This window comes from Terrapene carolina, unplaced genomic scaffold (assembly GCF_002925995.2).
Source record: "Terrapene carolina triunguis isolate 2854851 unplaced genomic scaffold, T_m_triunguis-2.0 Scaffold69, whole genome shotgun sequence".
NCBI lineage: Eukaryota > Metazoa > Chordata > Testudines > Emydidae > Terrapene > Terrapene triunguis.
The window spans coordinates 12817945-12840434 of NW_020664420.1; the positions used below are offsets into that span (position 1 = coordinate 12817945).

At 38.1% G+C, this 22490-nt stretch overlaps 1 protein-coding gene across 14 annotated transcripts in view; it reads right to left on the reverse strand.

Moving 5' to 3' along the window:
- TCF4 (transcription factor 4) overlaps nt 1-22490 on the reverse strand; it is a 322751-nt gene that overhangs the window by 36882 nt on the left and 263379 nt on the right. For all 14 annotated transcript variants that reach the window (XM_026649022.2, XM_026649017.2, XM_026649023.2 and 11 more), the window contains 4 exons: nt 19942-20047; nt 17099-17232; nt 11885-12017; nt 575-642 (listed from right to left, as the gene is read on the reverse strand). In XM_026649022.2, coding sequence (XP_026504807.1) covers nt 575-642; nt 11885-12017; nt 17099-17232; nt 19942-20047 — 441 coding nt within the window. The remainder of the gene's footprint in view (nt 1-574; nt 643-11884; nt 12018-17098; nt 17233-19941; nt 20048-22490) is intronic.

Sequence of the window (22490 nt, forward strand, 5' to 3'; positions counted from 1 at the left end):
AACTGCACAGTGATATCTGAGGTGCATCAGTATTTCCTTTTACTTAAAACGGGAAATGTGCCATATACCTCAGGGATCACTGAGAGGCAGCTGCCGGTTAATGTTGGCTTTTTAATGGTGACCACTGTAATGAAATAGATAGAAACTAGGGTGAAAAATATAAAATCTGAAAGCAAAAGAAAATCTAGATGAATTCTGTTTACAGATCATTTGATAACACAGAACCAAACCTACCACTGATTTTTAGGCAACCTCTCTCCCATTGTTTTTGATAAGTGAAGTGTGTGGAAGATTGAAGGACATGGCTCCTAGTCATTAAGTGCCCATGAACGGTATAAAATTTCCAGTCATTTAATTTCTTTTCTGTTATAAAATTAACTCTAAAACTTTTTAAAAACATAATTTCACATTGATCATTAAATATTTCAATTGATAGTAACTCAAAGCTGATGACCTCTGAGATCAAATCTCTCCAGTTTGCTGTTCATCTTCTTAAAATGCAGGCATCCATTGCTGATTAAAGTTCACACTTCAAAAATGATAAACGTGTAAACCAAAGTAAATATTTCCTTACAGAGGCAAGTGCTTTCCCCAGTGCATCACCAGTCTGTGAGCTGCCTGCTGCCCCACTTCCTCTGTTTGCTGAAAAACAAAAGATTGAGTGTAAAAACAGGCTGTGAGACATCTGAGTTTTCTATTCCTGGTCCACTTACTCATAATTTAATTGCATTATAATGCTAATTACATCACATTAATCTTTAATTGCCATTAATTTGTTTGCTAAGGTAGATATCAAACATATTAATATTACGATTTTGGTGACAAAATATAAACTTGACATATTTGGGGGGGTTAAAATATATTGCATATTTGATACTACTTGACCATATGGCTTTATGTTTTCTAAATGAATGGCAGTCAATGGTAAAGAATAGTCAAAGATATGAAGTTCATAACCAGATAAGCCTCTGTAATATGTAGCCTTGTGTTCAGAAATGGCTGCTTTTCTTTACCCTCTAATACATAATCATATTTTCTACCAATGAAAGCTTACCATATTTACATTCTAAATCGTTCCACATTAATACCTTATGGCACTTTATAGCACTTTTCTTCTTCAAGAATCCCAAAGCACTTCTTAAAAGAATAAATGCTGTATATACATATTACATGCAAAAAAAATTGCATCAAATCATTAAGGTTGCAAAATCAAGCACTCAGAAGTTAGGAAATTCCTGAATTAAGGTTGCCTGTGCAACTGTAATTTGGCCCCTTAAAGCATATGTATTATGATAACAGTCTTTAATTACATGATCACATACTATTTTTTCCACAGTATTTCTGCTTCATTCAGTGCACAGGCTGGACATTGCTCACTTAACGAGCAGCTATTGATTTTGTTTTCTCTTCATTCAATGTGTGGCCCTTTGCCTTGTTTACTGCAGGCTATTAGACCTTGCTCTGAAGAAAGAATGATTAATTTCCTCGTGGGATTTTCTATGGCATTCATCACTGCAATATCAGAATGCTTCACACATATTAATACATTTATTTTTACAATGCTCCTGTGAGATGAGGGAGTATTATCCCCTTTTTACAGAAAGGGAACTGAGGAACAGAGAGATAAAAGTCAATTTTGGGACACCCGGGACCTGAGTTTTCAGTGTACTTAGCATTATATGGCACATATGTTCAAAACAAAACTCTGAAAGTAAGTGTACTTTACCAACAGCTGTGAGTGCTCAGCACTTCTAAAAATCAGACCCAGAAAATAAGGAACACACAATTAATGATCACTGTGGAAAATCTGGTTTAAGTGAGTGGACTAGTATCACATAGGAACTCTGTGGCACGGGCGGGGATAGAATCCAATTCTTCAGGGCAGCATTCAACTGCCTTAACTGTGACACCAGACATTTTCTTCCCTCCCTCATTCACTACATATCTTCCAACTTCTGCAACAAATTAAGCAGCGTTTCTGCAGACAACAGCCTCATTCACTGCCTCATAACCCTGCTCCACGCACATAGCATGCCCAGCCTGTGCACAGAATGAATCAGGGATTCTGGAAAAAAATTAGTATGTGATCATGTAATTAAAGACTGTGTCATCATGCATACACACAAGGGGACCGAATTTAGGTTGAACAGGCAACCTTAATTCTGGTATGTCCTAACTTCTGAGTGCTTGACTTTGCAACCTTAATAATGTTCTTTTAATATAGCATTTCTGTGTAATTTCCTAGGGTTTTAAAAGAGCAAACAAGCAAACAAAAAAACCAAAACAAAATAAATTCCATCATATGGCATCATATTGACACCCGCATGATTGATCAGGAGAGTTGGAACCTTTAAATCCATCAAACAGATACCTTCCACTTAAGCTAACAAAGTAAAAAATAGCAGTAAGTTGTCATCCTCTATGTGGATCAAGGGAGTGAGACAATTTGCCCGTGGGTTTCACAGATATTTGCTGACTCTAGAGAAATGATGAGTTGCAGGAATCTTGAGTCATAGGCTCTGCAGAGGAGTGTGTACTAGTCATCACAGACTGTTCTGCCCATTCCCCCCCAAGCACCACCTTCTGCCCCGTCCCATCCAATCTACCCTGTCCTAATCCTGTCTCTTCCCCACCTCTGACTCCTCAACCCAATCCCATTCTCCTCACCTAGCCAGCCTCAGTCTCCATTCCTCAGGATTCTCATCCAAATTCCAGGCTCCTTGCCCAACGAGTTCTAGTCTCAATGCCTCCGAACTCCCTGTCCCAATCTCTCACTCCCCCAGCTCCTCACCCAACCGGTATCTCTCCCCACGGTGGCCTCCAATATCTTCTCTCCCACCCACATACCCGATCCCCACAGGCTCCTAGTCCCAATCTCACTTTTCATCCAATTTCAGTAGCTCCCCACCTTGCCCCAGTGTGTTTGTGCAGCCACTTCCAGTTCTCCACCTCTCACACCCGATCCTCATCAGACCTGCCTACCCTTCCCTTCACCTGCTTCCCTTTCCCCTGGTGGTCCTAAATACCAGTCTCCTTTCCCCCACCCACAACTTCCTGTCCTAGTTTCTCTCTTCCCTCACCCCTACCAGCCTCCATTCCCTATCCTTCTCCCTGCTCCTGGTCTCAATCTACTCCCTCCACCCCTTTAGATCTATCTCTTGTCCCCTCTGAATTTGAATCGGGCAGCTTCCTACTCCACGCTTCCTAGGCCCAGCAGGGAGGTCATTGAGAGCACAGCAGGGAGAGGCTCCCTGCTCTCAGTTCAGCTGCCCATCCTGGACCCAACATAGCCCACAAAATCCAGAGTTGAAACTGCAGGGAAAGTCCTGCTCAGCAACAGGCTGGAGCATGCCCGGTGTGGATGGAATCTTCAGGGAAGGTAGCTGCTAAAATTGAAGAAGTCTCTACTGAGCACATGCAAAGTGTGATTTCTTAAAAGGCATATAACTTGGTCAAATCAGGGTAGATTTTCACAAGGAAAGCCAAAGGTACATTCCTGACAAAAAGGCCACTCGCCTGCCAAATTCCAAGTCTGTGCTCCAAAGTATGGGGGCACTACACCTTTTCAAAGAAAAGGTAGCCAGAATTTTTTAACAGGGGAAAAACACTGTTTCTTCTCTCGCTTCATTCTCAGAAACAGCTGAAGCATTTTGGCTGAAATTTTCAAGAAAAATTCAGCCTGAGGCAGATACCTGGCTTGGGAAATTTCAGCTGGAATGGCTAAAGCTTGGCAATGTTATAAGCAACTGAAAATAGGGTCTGGTAAGAACTGTCGGACAATCTTAATAATCTATGGTGTTACTACCTTCCCTATATTAAAAGCACTGAACAGCACAAATCTACTGGACACTCAAAACAGGTGGAGAAGGAAAATTTTGTTCACGGCAGTCAGTATAAATACACTGCAGACAGGCTCCCTGGTTTTGGTGTCGTTTCTGATTCAGCTCACGAGGAGAAGGGTTTTTGAAACTTTGCACTGTGCAGTGGGACTTGTCCTGGAAATTTCATAGGCTACATGATGTAGAGACACTGTTTCCTCATGGATCCTCTGCTCAGTTTCATGTCCATTGGTTCCCCTCCTCCCACATAATAGAAGGGAACTTACAGCCTTGTACTAGAAAATGTCTGGGATACGCATTTAGTCCTTATGCCAGATAGATCAAATAGGTAGCGCATGTTCTAAAACTCTAAGTATTTGCAATAGTTGAAATGTGTTTGCATCTACACTGCTCTACTATGAAAGGTGAGCAACTATCAGTAAAGCAGCAAAGTAAGAAAGCCTTACTTTGGAGCCTCTTAAAAACACTAAAGAGCAATTTTAAACTCATGCACCATACATACCTCTGTTCATTAAATATTTAATATTAGAGAAAACGTGAGAGAAATGGAATACTTAAACAAAACAGAACTAGTATTGCAAATGTTTGGATCTTTGCCTCACACTCACTCCCTTTGTTTGCTTATTCAGTGAAGTCATCAACCTGTACTTATGACATCAAAGCCCACAGCTAGGGAAACAACTGTGGCATGACAAAAACGGATCATGATGATTGCATCATGAGTAAACATGCCATAATCATGACTTCCCTGAAGTAGTAAATAAGAGGTACAGAAGGACGTTAGGGGAGTAAACCTTCATTTTAAATTAGATATGCATTGCATCCACCAGCAATCTGCTGTAGCCTAGGTTTTGTGGGGAAACAGAGGGTGGCTCTTTTCACCCTCCCACGAGCAGCAAAATCACAGAAGGGAAGTCTTCCTGCATCTAAAAAGAGCATCATCCCCAATTTATGATGCCTAATCTCCCTTATGAAGTGTAGCTCCTCCACCAGAAAAAGATCTCCTCTACCCAACTGGAGGCACAAGCACTCCAAATGAAAAAGTTTGATACTTACTTCCTTGTCATGTTACCTAACTCCACTACAAAACTTGAAAGCACTCTATACGGTTCCCTCTGTCATCAGAGGAGTTGTTTCTGCCACCAAGAGGTTGAGCCTCTTTCTGTACTGAAATCATTTCCAAAAAAAAAAAAAAAAAAAGAGAACTTGGTGTGAACAAGAACAGTATTTTGAGTCTATTTTCCTTTTACAATATGGAAGGTATAATTAAAGTGGAAATATCATAGCTTGTATATTTTAACTTGACTAGGTAAGAGAACATCAAGTTAGAAAGAACCGCTCTTTATCTCAGTGTATTAAAGCATAGTGACACCTTTGCCTCTGTCACTGCAGTACCAAAAAATACAGCTCTGGTAATTAGCAAGTATTCTAAAAAATGTAAGAAATACACATGAAATGTCAACAGTTTTATCTTTAACTCAGATATATCTGAATGTTTTCCCCATTATTAAAGCCCTTTTCAAGGGCTAATGTCTTTAGCTGAAGGAGATTTAGATTAAATTAATTTAGAAATGTTTCTATAGTGTTGCTTGCACATACATCCTTGATTGCTTTAGTTTTTGGTAATATTTTTACTCATTATTGTACACTGAAAAAATAAGTTTATAGGCCAATAGTCGTTTATTTGTGATCTCAGCTTAGTTTGAAATTAGGTCTGCCAGAAATATTAAGTTTTAGGATTTATTTCTGTGAATCACAGTGGAGGGTAGGAAGTTTTTACACTCACAGATAACAACAAAAAATGTAAAGTCAAAGAAACACAAGACCTGGTGTTAATTAGAGATAAATGTTTAAGTGATGTAATGTAAATGCTGTAAATTCTAACCTAAAAGTTTGTAACTTGAATAATTTCAGACTGACATTTAGAAATTGAGTCACATATTTCAGAAAGTGAACTATAAAACAAATCAAAACCTAAATACTCTGTACTTTCTTTCTGGATATTTGTTTTAAAGAAAGTGATTCTCTAATTCAAAAAAAGGCAATGAGAAAACTCATTGTTTCAAATCTTCACAGAGAATATGAACTCCAATAGTTTGCTGTCTCCACATGTGTGGAAATCCCATTTGTTAACAGCAAAGAACCATTTGCATATAAGGAGAGTAGTTTCTCAGAGTCACACTGTACTATTCAGATCCTTTAGGAGAATTTAACCCAGTGATTAGGATTAAGGTTGCATATACAGATATAAAACTCTGACAAAGTTCCCAATATTACACTACTTACTACTACGAACAAAGGAATTCCTGCTATATACTGCATGCAAGAACTTTGAAGTCGAACAGCTATGACAGATAGCAGAGAAAGTGAACAAGCTAAGGAAACTGACAGATAGCTCTAACCTAGAGATCAAACTGGACACATTCAGACTTTGAACTCGGATCTGTTCCTGAAAGAGAAGATTTCATAGTCTGAGAGTAAATGGGATGTGTGTACAATACAAGTGTTACAGTGGAACAGCTGTAGCATGGCAGCTACACTGCTGTAGCACTGTAGTATAGACACTTGCTACAGTGATGGAAGGGATTTTTCCACCACTGTAGTAAATCCTTGACAGGTGGTACCTAGGTTGACAGAAGAACTCCCCTGTCACCCTAGTGGTGTCTAATATAGGGTTTATGTTGGTTTAACTACAATGCTCAGGGGTGTGAAAAATTCACATCCCATAGCAACATAACTAAGTTGACCTAAGTGTTAGATGTAGACCAGGCCTGAGATTACTCTAAATAAATGGAGCTATTGTGTATTTCTTTCTATTTCTCAAATAAATTAGCATTTTGTTTAAATGTAAACTTATCTTTTCTTTAGCTGGTATGGTGATGTAAGTGCTGATTGAAAATTATGGGTGACAAGAAAATCTCTACCCTTAAGGGAGTAAGTGAAAAAAGATATGGCTAATTGCTTTAGGAGTACATAAGGTCCTAATAAGAGGTTCAGTATGGTCTGATAGCAGCTGGGAGTCTGCTTAGCACATTGAGCCCCATGGACTTCCGGGGTAAAAGGACCAAGCCCACAGAGATTGTCTTGACAATCCCTAGATGTAGGACAGACACCAAATTGTACAAGAGGAAAGGAGCAGTTAACTCATGGCATCCCAGATAAGCAGGTGACCCGCATTATTGTTCTTTCCCTAACAAGCTTACTCCTTTTTCATTCAATAAAATATAAAGTAATTATAAAAAATGTAATATATTACATATCATTAATTTCACATTGACGATATACATGAGGTAGGTTTATTTGATTGTTTTGGTATGCAATGAAATTGGGATGCTTAAACAACTGGAATGTAACTCCAGCTTCTGTAAAGAAAAACCACTGGTATCTTAAGTGGTGCCCTACATAGAAGAATGCTATTTGAAAAATAAGGAGGTGCACTAGGGCTATGCTTTGGGGTGGGGTCACAAGAAAAATTCCCCTAAGAATGTGTTTTCCCAGACATTTTGGGAAACAAACATTGGGGCTGATTCATTTATATGTGGATCCAAAACTAAAAGTACTGCCCTTATCTAGCTGAATAAAACCACACCTGGTCAATAATGGTTTCTGTTAGAAAACAAAACAAAACAAAGCACCTCATACAAATAAGACAAGCTCCTGCTCTAAATGGGAAAGCAGGGGAAGAAGACAGGGAATGCTTATCCTTATGGCCCTGTTTTCATCCTTACACCTCCAAGTCCATCTTGATGAATGTATGAGCTTTAGCATGGATATATTTTTCTAATATTCACTGGAACTTAAATTAATGCTGGTATTTATTGGTAGTTCCAGTGTATACCTGAGAGTGCCCAAAACACTCTCTCTTGTATATTTAGGCTACATTCACACTATGACCTAGGCGTGTGACCACCCTGCACCTTTAATCGGGGGTGTGTGTGTGTGGGGGGATTTGGCTGGCTGGCCGAGTGAAGGGAACTGTGCTTTATGCCTAGTGGGGGTGGGGGGGTGGGGGTGGGAAGATGAAAACTGCTGCAAAAAGGGGTCAGCATGGTTGCTGACTCATCCACTGGGAATGCCGGTTTAAAAGGGGCAGCTCGGTGTCTAAAGCCTTCCTTTTTACATGGACCAAGACTGAAGCAGAAGGACTTAAAAAAGAGGTGTTCATTAAAGGAACAAACGGGGGTCAGTTGGGGACTCCTATGATTGGTATGGCAAGGAGCCAGCCACCCATTCTTATAGCCCGTCTTAACCCTCCTACGAGGTGGGTGGTGGTGGATGGTAAGGTCCCAGCAATGGATTTGTTGGAGGGATCTGGAGGGAAAAAGAGGGGGAGCTGGTGGGAGCCCCCCCCAGGTATGGTAAGGTCCCAGCAATGGATATGCTTGAGGGATCTGGATGGGAAAAGAGGGGGAGCTGGTAAAAGCCCCCTTGGTAATTACGGAATAAACATGGGGTTACCTGCACTGCACACTTTTATCTGCTGGGTAGTCCCAGACATCTAATAATAATGTTGCGGTCTGATTAAACCCATGCCAAATGTTTCCTGTCCTTCTTTCGGCATAGCTGTACAATGATTCCCCTGCTCACGTATATATACACACTACCTCTCATCAAGCTTGTATGAGTATAAATAGCAGCGTAGCTCTGAGCTAGCACAAGTATGGGTACACCAGCAGGGGAATCCGACCCCTAGTTTGTACTGCAGATGTAACCTTAGTCAAATCAGATTGGGATTGTCAGTACAGGGATAGAAACATGGATGTAACCATAGCAGAATGACAAGGAGGAGGAATGACGTGTGATGGAAGGCGAGTGAATGGCATGAGTACCTTCACAAAGTTTTCAATTTTAGTGTTTAGTGTTACTGTTGTTGCTAGGTCTCTGTAATTATTAATAGGCCCAAAGGATGAAGGCATTCTGGACACCTGAGACCCGGGGATGGTACGAGGCTCTCGCTGAAATTTAGAGGAGGAGGATTTGTTTGAAATATTTGTTGTCTGGGCTTCACTGGCTGAAATAGTCAAATGACTCTGAACCTGGATAAAGGGTTAGATTCAGTTCGCATGATGGACAAAAATTTGAGTCAGTTCTTATTTTCCCCAAATTAGATTGATTTGAATACAAATATCAATCTCAGAACACAGCCCTAACATGCATGTGAGTTGCTAATAGATTGCTAAGTGACAACACAACATCACTGGTGTTTCCTTGCCCTGCCAGCAATAAGGGCCATTGCTTAGACTGGTAGGAAGCTGGTGCTGTTGCCGTCTGAGAGGCTGGCTAGAATGAAGAGACTGATATCTTGGAAATGCTATAGTCCATGGATTTTGACTCTCTGTTTGAGGGAGGTAGAGCTCCTTTGATACTGTGACCAAGTTTAGGCAGGATGAGGGAGAAAATGCCAGCTTGGAAGCTTAGGACTCCTCTATTTTACAACTGGATTTGAAAATGAGTAGCAAATGTTATTGCTCTCACTTTGAGCTATACTTCTACTTAACATACCTCTGCTAATATAATAAAGAGAATATGAAAGGCTTTTTCTACCCAGTGATGGTGGGATTCATGGTGTGGGTATCCTAACTATTCTGAAGAATATATATACACAATGTTATACTTAACCCCTTAGAAACCTCTCATCAAGTTCCTGTAGGAACAATCCTGTACGGGCAGTGGGATGTACAAGATGATGAAGTAGTTCTTTTCCATTTCTAACTTCTGTGATTGAGACTGAAAATCTTGGATTCTTTGAATAAATTCCCAGGCACCTGTATCTCAATAGCTATAATTAGATCTAGAACACCTACTCAATGTAACTGACAGGACACTGGATGCACATCTATAATAAAGCATTCCATTAAAGAATCCAGACATCTTACACTAGAATCCAAACTTATAAAATCATGCTCTTTTTGATTGGACAGCACTTAATATGAAGGTAGAATGGAAGTTATGATTTTGTGTAGAAAGAAAACTTAGCTCAACTCGATATTTATAGTTGATGGACTTCCCAAACTATGAAGTATTGACATTATTGGATAATATTCATATTCCTCTTGAGCTATGTGACTATTCATCACTTCACTGGATCTGGAAGCTTTACAATCTTGTAAAAAAATAAAATGCAGTATTATGTGACTGCTCTAATAGCAAAATTAATGTGAATCCGAGGTCTCAAGGGGAAACACACACAAAGTTACTACTAGAAAAGCTGTATATTGCAATGCATCATGTAATAGAAACATGTCATTAGAAGTCAAAGTAGCAAGGAGGATTAATACATGAATCAGACAGGTATTCTGAAGTAATCTTATCATATACTGTATTAAATCTATCTTAATAACTGGTTGCTTAAAAATTGCATAGCTTTGGACCTCGGCAATACTATGCATAGGATTAAACATCATTTCTAATCAATGTTGTCATGTATTCTATTCAGAAAATTTCTTTTACCCAATGCTGTTCAAAAAGATCACAGGTCTTCTTCTGAACACAGCTGATCTTAACTGCACAAGTAATATTAATTACAAAAGTGTCTCTTCTAGATATATGGAATTTACTAGCAATAAATAGTTCTGTTTGCTGTCAAGAATACGTTTTAGGGATACTCAAGCACTTGCTGGACCTGATTTTGCTTGGTAGCTCAATGGGACTAGCCACATAGTAAGTACAGTGGGTTAAAAAGCCTGAAAATATTTTGTTGCAAATTTTTAGGGCTTTAGTCAAAAATTGAATTTTCATCAAAAATGCTAGTTGAAAATTTTAAATTTAGAAAATTTTGACCTGCTCCAGTAGTAAATTACTAGTCAATGTGAGTATGGGTGGCCAATTCAGAAACCGTCTGCTTAGGGCCTGAAGACTGGATTCAAAATGAAATATATTCAAATTCCATTCCCCGAATGTTCTGAGCTCCTATATTGTTATCTTTAAGGCTATTACAAAACCAGGCACAGAAGTTCGATGCATTAAATCTGGTGCTATCGGACTCTTTGTGAGATAATGATTTTTGTATGTCATGCTCACAAAAAAGCAAGGAACTCATTGTAAAAGAAGACTTCTCAATGGAATGGGAAGATTGAGCACAGAAATCCTATACTGTAAAGGGATACAATTATCTCAGACAGTGACAAATGAAGAAGAGACTATTAAATTTTTCCTTTGTTTAGAGACCTTGAAAAATATGATGCCCATGTGTTAATACTTGAACTCACCCTCCATTCTTACTGCATTAGTCCTGCTTAAAGTCATTTTATACCGAATCATGTGTGTAATCTGAAACATGTGTCAAACTATGTGTTCCCGAGTTACCAAGTATTTAATTAGCTTTATTTGTTCTTTGTGATACAGGCAAGCCAATATTTCTTTATTTCCTGTATTTAAGTCTGAACCAGAATATGTCAAATATTTAAGAAAGTATACAGATGTATGTTATTAATTTACAGAGGTTGTTACAAAAATATCAGTAACATCAGAAAAGAAGGCTCTCTTCTTATTACACAAACATGCTGCCATCACTGATTTCTACCACACTGTGTGGAAATCAAATAAAAAATTGAAGGGGATGAACATTAAAATATATTGAGTGAAGTATCAGTTCACAAGGAACTGTATGCAATTAAAGGGGGAGCTTAATTCAATAAAATTTGACTTCCCATCAACTTCAAAGCCAACAGTATCAGGCGCCTAGTTTGTGTAGTGTCTTCAGTACAAACTTTAAACCAAAGTGCTTTACAGGATTAAATGCTATATTTAGACATGTAAATAACTGAGAGAAAATATTAAAAAATATGAGTAAGGAAGGCAATAGGTCAGGTACAATATATTTATTTAAATCACATTTCTATTATATTTATAATCTTTCTGGACACATATTGGAAGAAAGTTTTCTTCTAATGTATTGAATATATTAGGAAATAAATTTTAAAATTCTTAAAACGGAAAGGTTCAGTACCGATATACTGCACCAAAGCAGATGAGATGCCAAGAGAGATAAATGAAAGAGAGAAATGCTGTATTCATATTCATATGGAGATCTCTTTGCAACTCACCCATTATACTGTCTGTTCCATTAGCAGGTGGCGTGCAGGAAGATGCATTGTAATGATTTGTACCACTACGGTGGAAAGTGGACATCGGAGGAAGACTGGAATTGATGTCTGCTGAGGAGTGTGATGGGTAGCTCTGTAGCAGAAAGTATAAAAAGTGGAACAATTTAAATAATAAAGCATGAAAGACAGGCTGTCTGGATCACTTAATTCAGGATTGTTACAGGTTTCAGAGTAGCCACCGTGTTAGTCTGTATCGCAAAAAGAACAGGAGTACTTGTGGCACCTTAGAGATTAACAAATTTATTTGAGCATAAGCTTTCGTGGGCTACAGCCCACTTCTTCGGATGCACAGAATGGAACATATATTGAGGAGATATATATACACATACAGAGAGCATGAAAAGGTGGGAGTTGTCTTACCAACTCTGAGAGGCCAGCAATGTGTCAGCAATGCCCCTCTGCCATGTACATTGGCCAAACCGGACAGTCTCTATGCAAAAGAATTAATGGACACAAATCTGACATCAGGAATCATAACATTCAAAAACCAGTGGGAGAACACTTTAACCTGTCTGGTCATTCAATGACAGACCTGCGGGTGGCAATTTTGCAACAGAAAAGCTTCAAAAACAGACTCCAACGAGAAACAGCAGAGCTGGAATTGATATGCAAACTAGATACAATCAACTTAGGCTTGAATAAGGACTGGGAATGGCTGAGCCATTACAAACATTGAATCTATCTCCCCTTGTAAGTATTCTCACACTTCTTATCAAACTGTCTATACTGGGCTAATTTGATTATCACTTCAAAAGTTTTTTTCTCTTACTTAATTGGCCTCTCAGAGTTGGTAAGACAACTCCCACCTTTTCATGCTCTCTGTATGTGTATATATATATCTCCTCAATATATGTTCCATTCTATGCATCCGAAGAAGTGGGCTGTAGCCCACGAAAGCTTATGCTCAAATAAATTTGTTAGTCTCTAGGATTGTTACAGTATTTCACCTAAAGGAACAGGTCTTGTTGTCATGTGTATAAAGGAATGAGTAATTTTTTCTACTCAGATATCTATGCAGGAAGGTTCATAAACTCTGATACTATAGGATGAAATTAAGAAAGAAAATGCATGCTGCATACCAGGAAACACTTGGTGACAGTGATATCTATTAGTTGGAGAAATAGTCTCCTGAAGGAAGTTATAGAATCGGCATAACTTTGTGATATTTAAAACTAGACCTGACAAAGAACTAGAATATATTCTGTATGGAAACAAGCCATCACCGAGATAGACTAGTTGATCTAATGAGCCAAATTGTCTACCCCTGCTGCTCGGAGATGCACTATAAAGCTGGTGAATCAAAGTATCCAAGACTCCATGGGTGATGCATTGATGGCAGGTCTATTTGTGGTCTGTGTGTGGAGACAATCCCTAGAACATTGTCATCTTTTAGCCCTAAGAAAAAGAGGGTGTCACTATGCCTTGGTAATCCCTGGTTGCTGCAGTGGCTCCTTGGGCAGCTGGGAATAAATTAAAACAACCCCTGGATCAGGGGAATATAAAAGTAGCATAAAGCCATCTTTGTGCTCTACCCCTATATAGGGTCCTACACCAAGCACAGGATGGCCAAAAATAAAATCTGGGCCACAACATTGTCTCTCTCTTATTTTTTATTATTCTATTACTTTTATGGTACTTTTGATATTTAAGTACCAAATACTTGGATTCTGTCTACCTCGAAGTTATAAGGACATAAGCACATCATACAGTTATATAGCCAAAACCTACATTCCTTACGCAGTCAGAACTTCAATTGAGTCTAACAGGGGTTTTGTCTGAGTAAAGTCTGAATAAAGATTTCAGGCTTTGACTCACACATAAACTACCCTAGGATAGCAACTCATAGTCCAACTGGCTGAAGTTAACATGGGTTAAGAGAGTTTGTCACATTGCTCACAAATCAGTAAACAGTGATTGTTTAGGATAACAGTCTAAATCTGAGTAATGCCATGACCCTTGCTGAGTTCTGTTCCATGACACCCACACAAAAATGGTGCTTCATTATCAGCAAGTAAGATTTTATCATTTCTCAGGGGGAAAACATCAAAGGGATACTACCAAATATTTTAGCACAAACATGGGATCTGCCTTAAAATGTATGTAATTTGACGAGGAAACTGTACTCTGCATTCTAAGCAACTATTAAATCAAACAAACAAAAAATATAATCCATGAGAAAATAGAAATAATAAACAGCAACTATTCTTTTTGTGCTGTCTGTATTGGCACTGCAGTATCACCAGTTAACTAACAATTCAAGAGCTTGTATAGCTTGAACTGAAGTCATTCTGGCTTTCCTCAACAGTCTCTGCATATACTAAAAGTGCTGACCTCCCACTTTTGTCCCAGTAGAAATCATATAGAGCAGCAATTAAAATACCAATGCCTCCCCCTGTGCTACCTTAGGCACAGAAGACCTTGCTAATATAGAGAAGCTGGACAATAAATAATATGGACCCAAGGTTCAGAAGTGCTGAGCACTTGCAACTCACATTGATGTCAATGGGAGCTCCGGGGTCTAGATTCACAAAAGGACTTAAACTCCTAACTGCCACTTTAGGTGCCTAAATCCCAGAATTATGCTCTCTGTATGTGTGTATATATATCTCCTCAATGTTTCACTCTATATGCATCCGAAGAAGTGGGTTGTAGCCCACGAAAGCTTATGCTCTAATAAATTTGTTAGTCTCTAAGGTGCCACAAGTACTCCTGTTCTTTTTGCGGATACAGACTAACACGGCTGCTACTCTGAAACCTGTAATTTAAAAAGTTACTGGATCAGGGGGACTGGTTACTGGGGCTGCCCCAATTTATCCAGAGTGGAACAGCTTCAACAGGACAAACAGAGGGAATATCCTGAGAGGTAGTAGAGTCCTCTTCAAATGCCTTCTCCCACTTCAGGCAAAGAGGGAACTTGAACTGAGGGCCTCCCACATCCCTGCTGAGTGTTCAAACTACTGGGCTAAAAGTTATTGTTCTTCTTCCCTGCCGGCTTCTTGCAAAAACGACTTCAGTCCCGTGTGTCAACAGAGGGTTTGCTGATGAGAATCCTAAGCAGAAGGAGGCACCTCCCTGTAGCCTAGATTTAGGCACTTATCTCCCTAAGAAGGGTAGGGCTTGAGACAGAAACCCTCTCTTTGGTATCTCCCATTGGCTAGCTTAGGTGGGGTGTCACCTAAGATGCTGTTTTTTGTGACTTCCATTTTGAGGTGCCTATCTCCTTCCATTTATCGTATAAGGAGCCTCAAAGCCTAATTCATACTTTCTGAATCACAGTGATTTTCTAGACACCTAAAAGATATGCTTGGCAAGGCTGCGTGTCACCACTCCTAATTTCCATAGTGAATCTAGCTCTGGGTGCTCATCACCTCTGACAATTAGGCCAAATAGTAATTCCCAGATAAAAACTACATTTGGAAGGTGTTAATGTTGAGAGTACCTATCATTGATTTACTGTACAGACCATTACAAAGATGTTGTAACTATCCCAAAGCCAAGCCTTATCAACCAAAGATTTAACGTTAGGGCTAAACTTGAAAGAAACAAGGCCATTCAAACAACCTTATGTAATGTAATGACACCATGCAAGAACCATACATTTATGGTTAACGAATATCAGCACATGGTCCCAGATCAGATTAAACTTATTTTTTTTTAAAGACGCATTCCATTTTTTTTTAAATATTTTTTCTCACTGTTTCACTACAGGGAAGAGTTAGGGTTGTTTCGGTGCCCATATTATGCACATTAAATAGACATGGCTGAGCTGCTATTTTATATTGGTTGTAACTAGGGATTTATTAACCTTGTGAAGTTTGATGTTTTGTGAAGTTCTTGAACTATTTTTTTCAGTTCACAAAACTAAATTCACAAACCTGTATTTTAATCCTATGTTTTTCCCTCCTAAAGACAATTCAGTTACAATAAGAAGCATACCATTTTCTAGCTAAAAAGAAGTCTATGGTAAGTTTTATGGACAGTCAAACTCCTCCAAAATTTAGCCTAATTCACCTAAAACCAATATCTATCTTTTCTCCTGTACCCTTGGCTCCTTTTTCATAGTCTCTGATAAGTAAAATCTGCATTTAAACCCAATAATGTGTCTCAGTTGAACCCATGATGATCACATGGAAATAAATTAGAAAAAAAGTTTCTCTCTCTGTAGCTGAAATAATTTACAAGTTTGGGGGGGGGGGAAAAGCATCTCTCTTCACCAGTCTCATCATTTCGCTTTGCCCAGTATACTTTCCCTTGTGTTTCTAATGCAGTGGGAGTCGACAGGATTCTGTTGTTTGTGTACAGCATCAGCTCAGCCATGATGTTAGGGGAATACTCCCAAAGCTGTGCACAATGTCTATGCAGTTCTCTTTTTGGTCTAATCAAATATCACAGTCTGAATTAGTCCTACCAAACTGCTTCTGTGTTGACAAAGCAATGAAGGAATAACATGGTGTTCCACTAATATTTATTAAAATATTTAAAAATATTTTTGCAAAATAAGGAATAGACAGAGTGATGTCCATGTGAGGAATATAAAACTACGCTCATTTCACTAGCTAATTAATTTCCACGGAGACTTAATCTAAAAGAACAACCTATGAGAAACGACTTCCTTCTTCCTAATCCTCCACCCCAACTTCCTCTCCAGAATTATGTTGGTATATCGTATAGAATGGACAGTGTAAAGTTCTGATATCTTATGATTCTTCAGGGATAGACCCAGGAGTTTTATACTACCTGATAGGAAGATTGACTGCCAACTTTCCAATGATATAAGTTATATGCTTCCAGCGCTGATAGGTACATAAGACCTTATAATGGAAACAGTTTCCACAGAAAACTATTTTAGGCAATTTTAGAGGTTTGCACAATGATAACTAAGGTATCAAGCTTTGCAGATGGAGGAATGTATAATCCACCACTTGAGAGATACTTATTTTGTAAAATATGTGGCATGAGTTTACACTGTGGGTCAATAAAAACATCTTAGTGACATGAGCTTGGTATTAGCACTTTCTTCTCAAGTGGCAAAGCTATGAGTGACTTATGCAGGTCATCCCAAATGAGTATCAATAAACCCTTTGTCCCACATCATGCCGTTATGTATTCTCTCTCTCCATACATGTACTCATGTGCATTAGAAGGTTAACTTACCAAACGGTCATGTGGATGCAGGTTGCAGTAGCTGCTAGACTGTGGAATATGAGAAGAATTGCCCAACATTCCTCCATAACCAGGCTGATTCATCCCACTGGAGGAGCTCCATGGGTCACTGCTGTGATGACCATCTGTAGAAAAGAAAGAACATGTGGCTTCTCTGAAGGCCATAAATCTTGGTTATATAATTGTTTTGTTTTGTTTTCCTGTAAACTTTAAAATAACTGTCCTAATGGGGCTTGATGCATATGCAATGTATCATTGTGTCGGTTAATTGCTTACATTACAAGACAGCAGCCATAAAAGGAGTGCTGTATATTGTCTTTTTGTCTCCTAAGGGCTACACAAATTTAACATAAAAGCATGCTCTTAATAAAAAATTAAGCTGAACTGAGCAACTGCGAATAACAATATCATCTTGAATCATTTCAAGTCAGTCACATAACTGATGCTAAAAGTTTCTCTAAAGTTTTATTGCTGCCATTTTAGCACAAGCTTAAATACATATTCCCCAAGTTACTACAAATTTCAGCTGGGACAAAATATGAGCTTCAAAATAAAATAAACTATGAGTGTTTAAATCTGAATTTAGAGTGGTCTAACAACCTTTGAATGACGACACTTCCTGCACACATGTGATTTGGTGGGTCATTAAGAGGTTTTGGTTCTTAGAGAGGTATTACTTCCTCTGCAAATAAACAAGCCGTTTTGTATTTCTGCACCAAAAATGACTATGCCTTCTGGGTGACTCCATTGTGATACAATGAGATACAGGCTGCATCTCTGACTTTTAGAAGTTATCCCCTAAATCAAGTCAAGCACTTAAAGGGGTGCCTAGCCTACTTAACCACACTTTTTACATTTAACTAGATCCTTGGGAGTAAATCTATAATGATCAAGTTTTTTTGTTCTTTAATGGAACAGTCCCATAACATTTAACAAAGCATAATAACCTTTTCATAGGTATTCTGAATCCCAATTTAGCAGAGATTTATATCACTAATATAAATCTCTAACAGATAGTTAAAAAAAATTAGAGAAAGGTTAGCATCCTCTATTCGTTTCTACAAATGCTTAATTTGTATAGAACTCTTTGGGTTTCACCTTTATTAAATTCTATAATTGGTTGTTCTGTGAATTTTCACAATTAAAATTTGAGATCACAGGTTCATTGTTTACAACCTATGCCCTCATTTTCTGGTTCAAGACAGGGAGAGGGCATAGGTCTTTGCAGCATAAACCAATCATCTTCCAGGGAACTGACAGAATGGGACTCTATGATAATGTTCTCTTATCCCTGTCTCCCTTTGTAATGGTCTCTCTCTTTTGAGGGGTGATACAGAATCACTGTACTACCACTGATTGAGGGGGCTGCCTTAAATCCCCTGCTGGGGGTACACAGGTATAAGGCAGAAACAAGTGAGTTTGGGAAGTAGAAAGAGCAGCATCTGATATGGTGACTTGCTGTGTCTAACAGTCAGATGTGGTGGAGCAGCCTACAAACCTTTGACTCCATAAATAGCTGAGATCCAAGCCTAATGGGATGAATGCTCTTTTCCTATTCTTAAGGCAATAGCTCAGCCTGTCGGGGGCCTATACCTACTCCCATTTCCTGCTGTGCTTGCTGCGCAGCTACTCTGCTAGGCTTCTACCTCTCTTCCTGACCCCAAAACTAAATGTAAAACATAGCGATAGGTATAGGTGCTGGAACGAGGAGTGCTGCCTCACCCCTGGCTTGAAGTGGTTTCCATTATATACAGTATTTACAGTTTGGTTCAATGGCTCTCAGCACTCCCACTATACAAATTGTTCCAGCACCCCTGGTGATAGGATGAAACCAAAATCCCAGATATGAACATCCTTACTTATGTTCCCTACCTGTAATATAAACAAAATATAGGTCCCAGCATGAAACACTCCTTTTTGATCACAGTGGGTTAGTCTAGTCACTCAATGGAAGTGAAGTATAGACCTGTACTCTCCATGTGCCACATTAAAAGTGATGTGAGATGGAATCAGATTTTTTTTTGGATGCGGAGGATGGACCCCAGAAAATTAGAGTCCCATTTCCGCAAACACTTCTGCACACTCTTAGCAGAAAATATCTGAAAATATCAAGATGTGCATCAAGTTACGCAGATGCATATTTGTTTACAGGATCATGGCCTGAAAGTGGTTCTCAGGCTCTGTGATCTTTGCCTAAGTAGGGCAAAATGTGGGTCCTACACTTCTAAATAGATTGTTTCATTGACACACTCCAGGACTTTTAACTAATAAGCTACCTGGAACTTTATTTCAATGGGTTATAAGTATGAGTAATTGCAAGAAATACACTATCCATATACAACACTGAACGTGTAAAAACTAACATTTTAAAATGAGAGACACTATGTAGTTAATTTAAAAACAGATTTAGAAGTTGCTATAATACACAGTATATATTATATACACACACTTTATGCTGTGTATTGTAAATATTATACACTTTATAAATTCCCTCACTCATACATAGACACAGATTTATACACAAAGTACCCATGCATATTATGAGTATTTAATAGATGTATAATATATATGCATGTACACAAACTCTTTCAAAAGAAAGCCTAAAGTAATTCAAATGATAAGAATCTAGTAAGTTATTTCATTATTATATTTCATTACAGGATCAAAACAAGATGTTCATAGCCATAATGGTCTATGCATTACAGGTCTTCATTTTAATAGTAACATAACAGCACACAGGATGAAATTCCATGATGTCTCTAATACACATATGTCAATAAATATATACATGAAATGTATGCACAATATATTTCTCTTTGAAAGTAGCATCTTACCTTGCATGAAGAAGGAGCTAGGAAAAGTGCTGGCTGCTGGTTTTGAGGATGGATAACCTGGTGAATCCCTATTGTAGTCAGCAGTGCTTGCTGACGGGGCATAAACCTAAGGAAAAAGGATTAATTTAGTATGCCTTCAGCAATGACTGAAATATTTCAAGGCATGTTGCTTTAAAAAAGAAGCAGGAATGAAATACTGAATATTTACCTGTTCGGTCTAAATCAGTTCCTAACATTACACAATACTTCTTTTGAAATACAAAAATCTCAGTATTTGTGTGAAAAGAAAATAAATTTTAAACTTCAAAAGAAACATAGGTATGACATTTTCCAGCCTTAGACAAGAATATTTGTGAGGTGTTTGTCAAACCATTTCTAGCTGTAAATATACTGTACGACTAACATATGTTGGACCTGGTATCTTACGGAGCTTGAAAGAATTGAGAACATGAAACAATACTGATTTATTATATGAAAGTATGCAGCTTTCACACATTTAAGGACAAAAATGAAAGCAGTGTGGAGAAGTCAAACTCTTTGTTCCCTAAATGCAAAAATGAAATTTAGAAAACAGCACTATCAAGGGCACTGAAAATTATAAACATATCTTGGGATATTAAATTCCCATGTTACTAGGTCTTTGCAGAACAGCTTGAAAGCACTATTAAAAACCTGGATCTACACAAGACCACCAACACAGCATGCGTGTGCATCAGGGAGAAAAAAACCTTCTTTTTTAGTACTTATTATATTTGTGTGTGCAATAAACTTAGTATCTGTGCCAAAAAACTAATTTACTTACATTTGTTTACTAATACACGAGAGAGTTCTGTAACTAGAGTTTTACAAAAATAGTTCTTGTATTTTCTTGTTATGTTAACCAGAACAACATAAAAGAAAAAAAGTCTGCACTCATAAGGTATAGTTTAACTTTGAGTTTTCTTTTGCTAAATTTATATATTATATATGTATATTAAATCCTCAATTTTTTGTTTCTGATTAAAAAGTTCCTCTCTCCAGATGGTCAGGAAGACTGAAGCACTGTCATCTTCTTGATGAAAATGGATACCTTCCTGCCTCCATTTTGAAGCAGGCAGCAGATCACAAAATTGGCAGACAGCCTACTCTGACATTCACAGGTCACAGCAAAGGGAAAGAGAAATCCACCAATAAAATACAACTGCAAGCAATGTTAGAAAAAAATCCCATCTATGCTCATCCTGCATCTCACAAACATTACAAGAGAAATCAAATGATTTCTCTCAACAAAATAAACAGAAAACTAAGAGCCACCCTTATGCTGAGTAACTTATTCTGAAAGTTGACCTGTTGATTTCAACAAGGCTATCTGATGTGTAAGGTACTGCTCTACCTGAGTAAGGTTGGCAGAATCAGGCTCTAAGCACTTCTGCAAGAAGAAGTTTTCCTGTATGTATGTATTTAAATAAGGTGCATGCAAACACATGTTGTGAAAATACAAAGATTTGTTGAAATTTTTTACACACATTTTCAAACTATCCTGGAGGGTCTTTATATAAACTCTATATGCATGTCAGTCCCTCCTCCCCGAAATTTAGAGCCTTCAAGGTATTGGGGACCCTCAGCTCCTACTGACATCAATTCAGGGCACTCAGCGCCTAGCAGAATCATGAGAAACAGAAAGGCATTTAATATCCAGATGCTACTGATGTAGTTTCATTCAGCTTACTGTAAGCAAAGTGCCAGTCACAGAATCAGAACACAGAAATATTTGTTTGAAGACTTCTAGTAAAGGCAAAAGGAAAGAGTAAGACTCCAAACAGAAGAGCACAAACAAATCTAGACCAAAGGCCTGTCAGCAATAGCCAAAAATCATTTCCCTTGGAACTGCTTAATGTATCTCGTTGATGCTATTAGAGAGTGATAATAAAGGATTTTTAGAAGTCCTTGATGTCAGATTTAATGCTAAAGCAACTGTCTTCAGGTTAAAGATAGATCGGAAGGACAAATAACAGATGATATACTACAATATACCTACTATATGGTAGCACAGTAATATAATATAAATGTCAGAAAGAAGAAATAACATAGAAGGGAGTTTACTGGTCATTCAACTTATACACTCTTCAGAGACTTCTCACACCTTCAAACAATGTAACCTTCAACTAGTGTATACTGACTGAAAAACACATATATTGGAGAAGGCTTATACAGCTACATTTTAAAAAAATAAGCAACAAATCATAAAGCGATTAATATTAAAATTGAGGTGTACTGCATTGTGGTATTTATCTTTACTATAACTTTCATGATCCCACAAATACTATGATATATTTAACTACTGTGTGCGATTAATACTCAAGTTTTTACATGGTGTTCATTTTACAGTACATTAACATTGTTCTGTTGCTTTTTTTAAAAGCAGGTGTGGTTAACAGTAGGATGATTTCTTAAATTACAAGTACATGTGGGAAGTAGATGAAGATGTAAGTAATATTATATAAAGATTCTTTACAGTTTGAAATAGCTGCTTCAATGCCTATCTCCCTCCACCCATCCAGTTACATTGC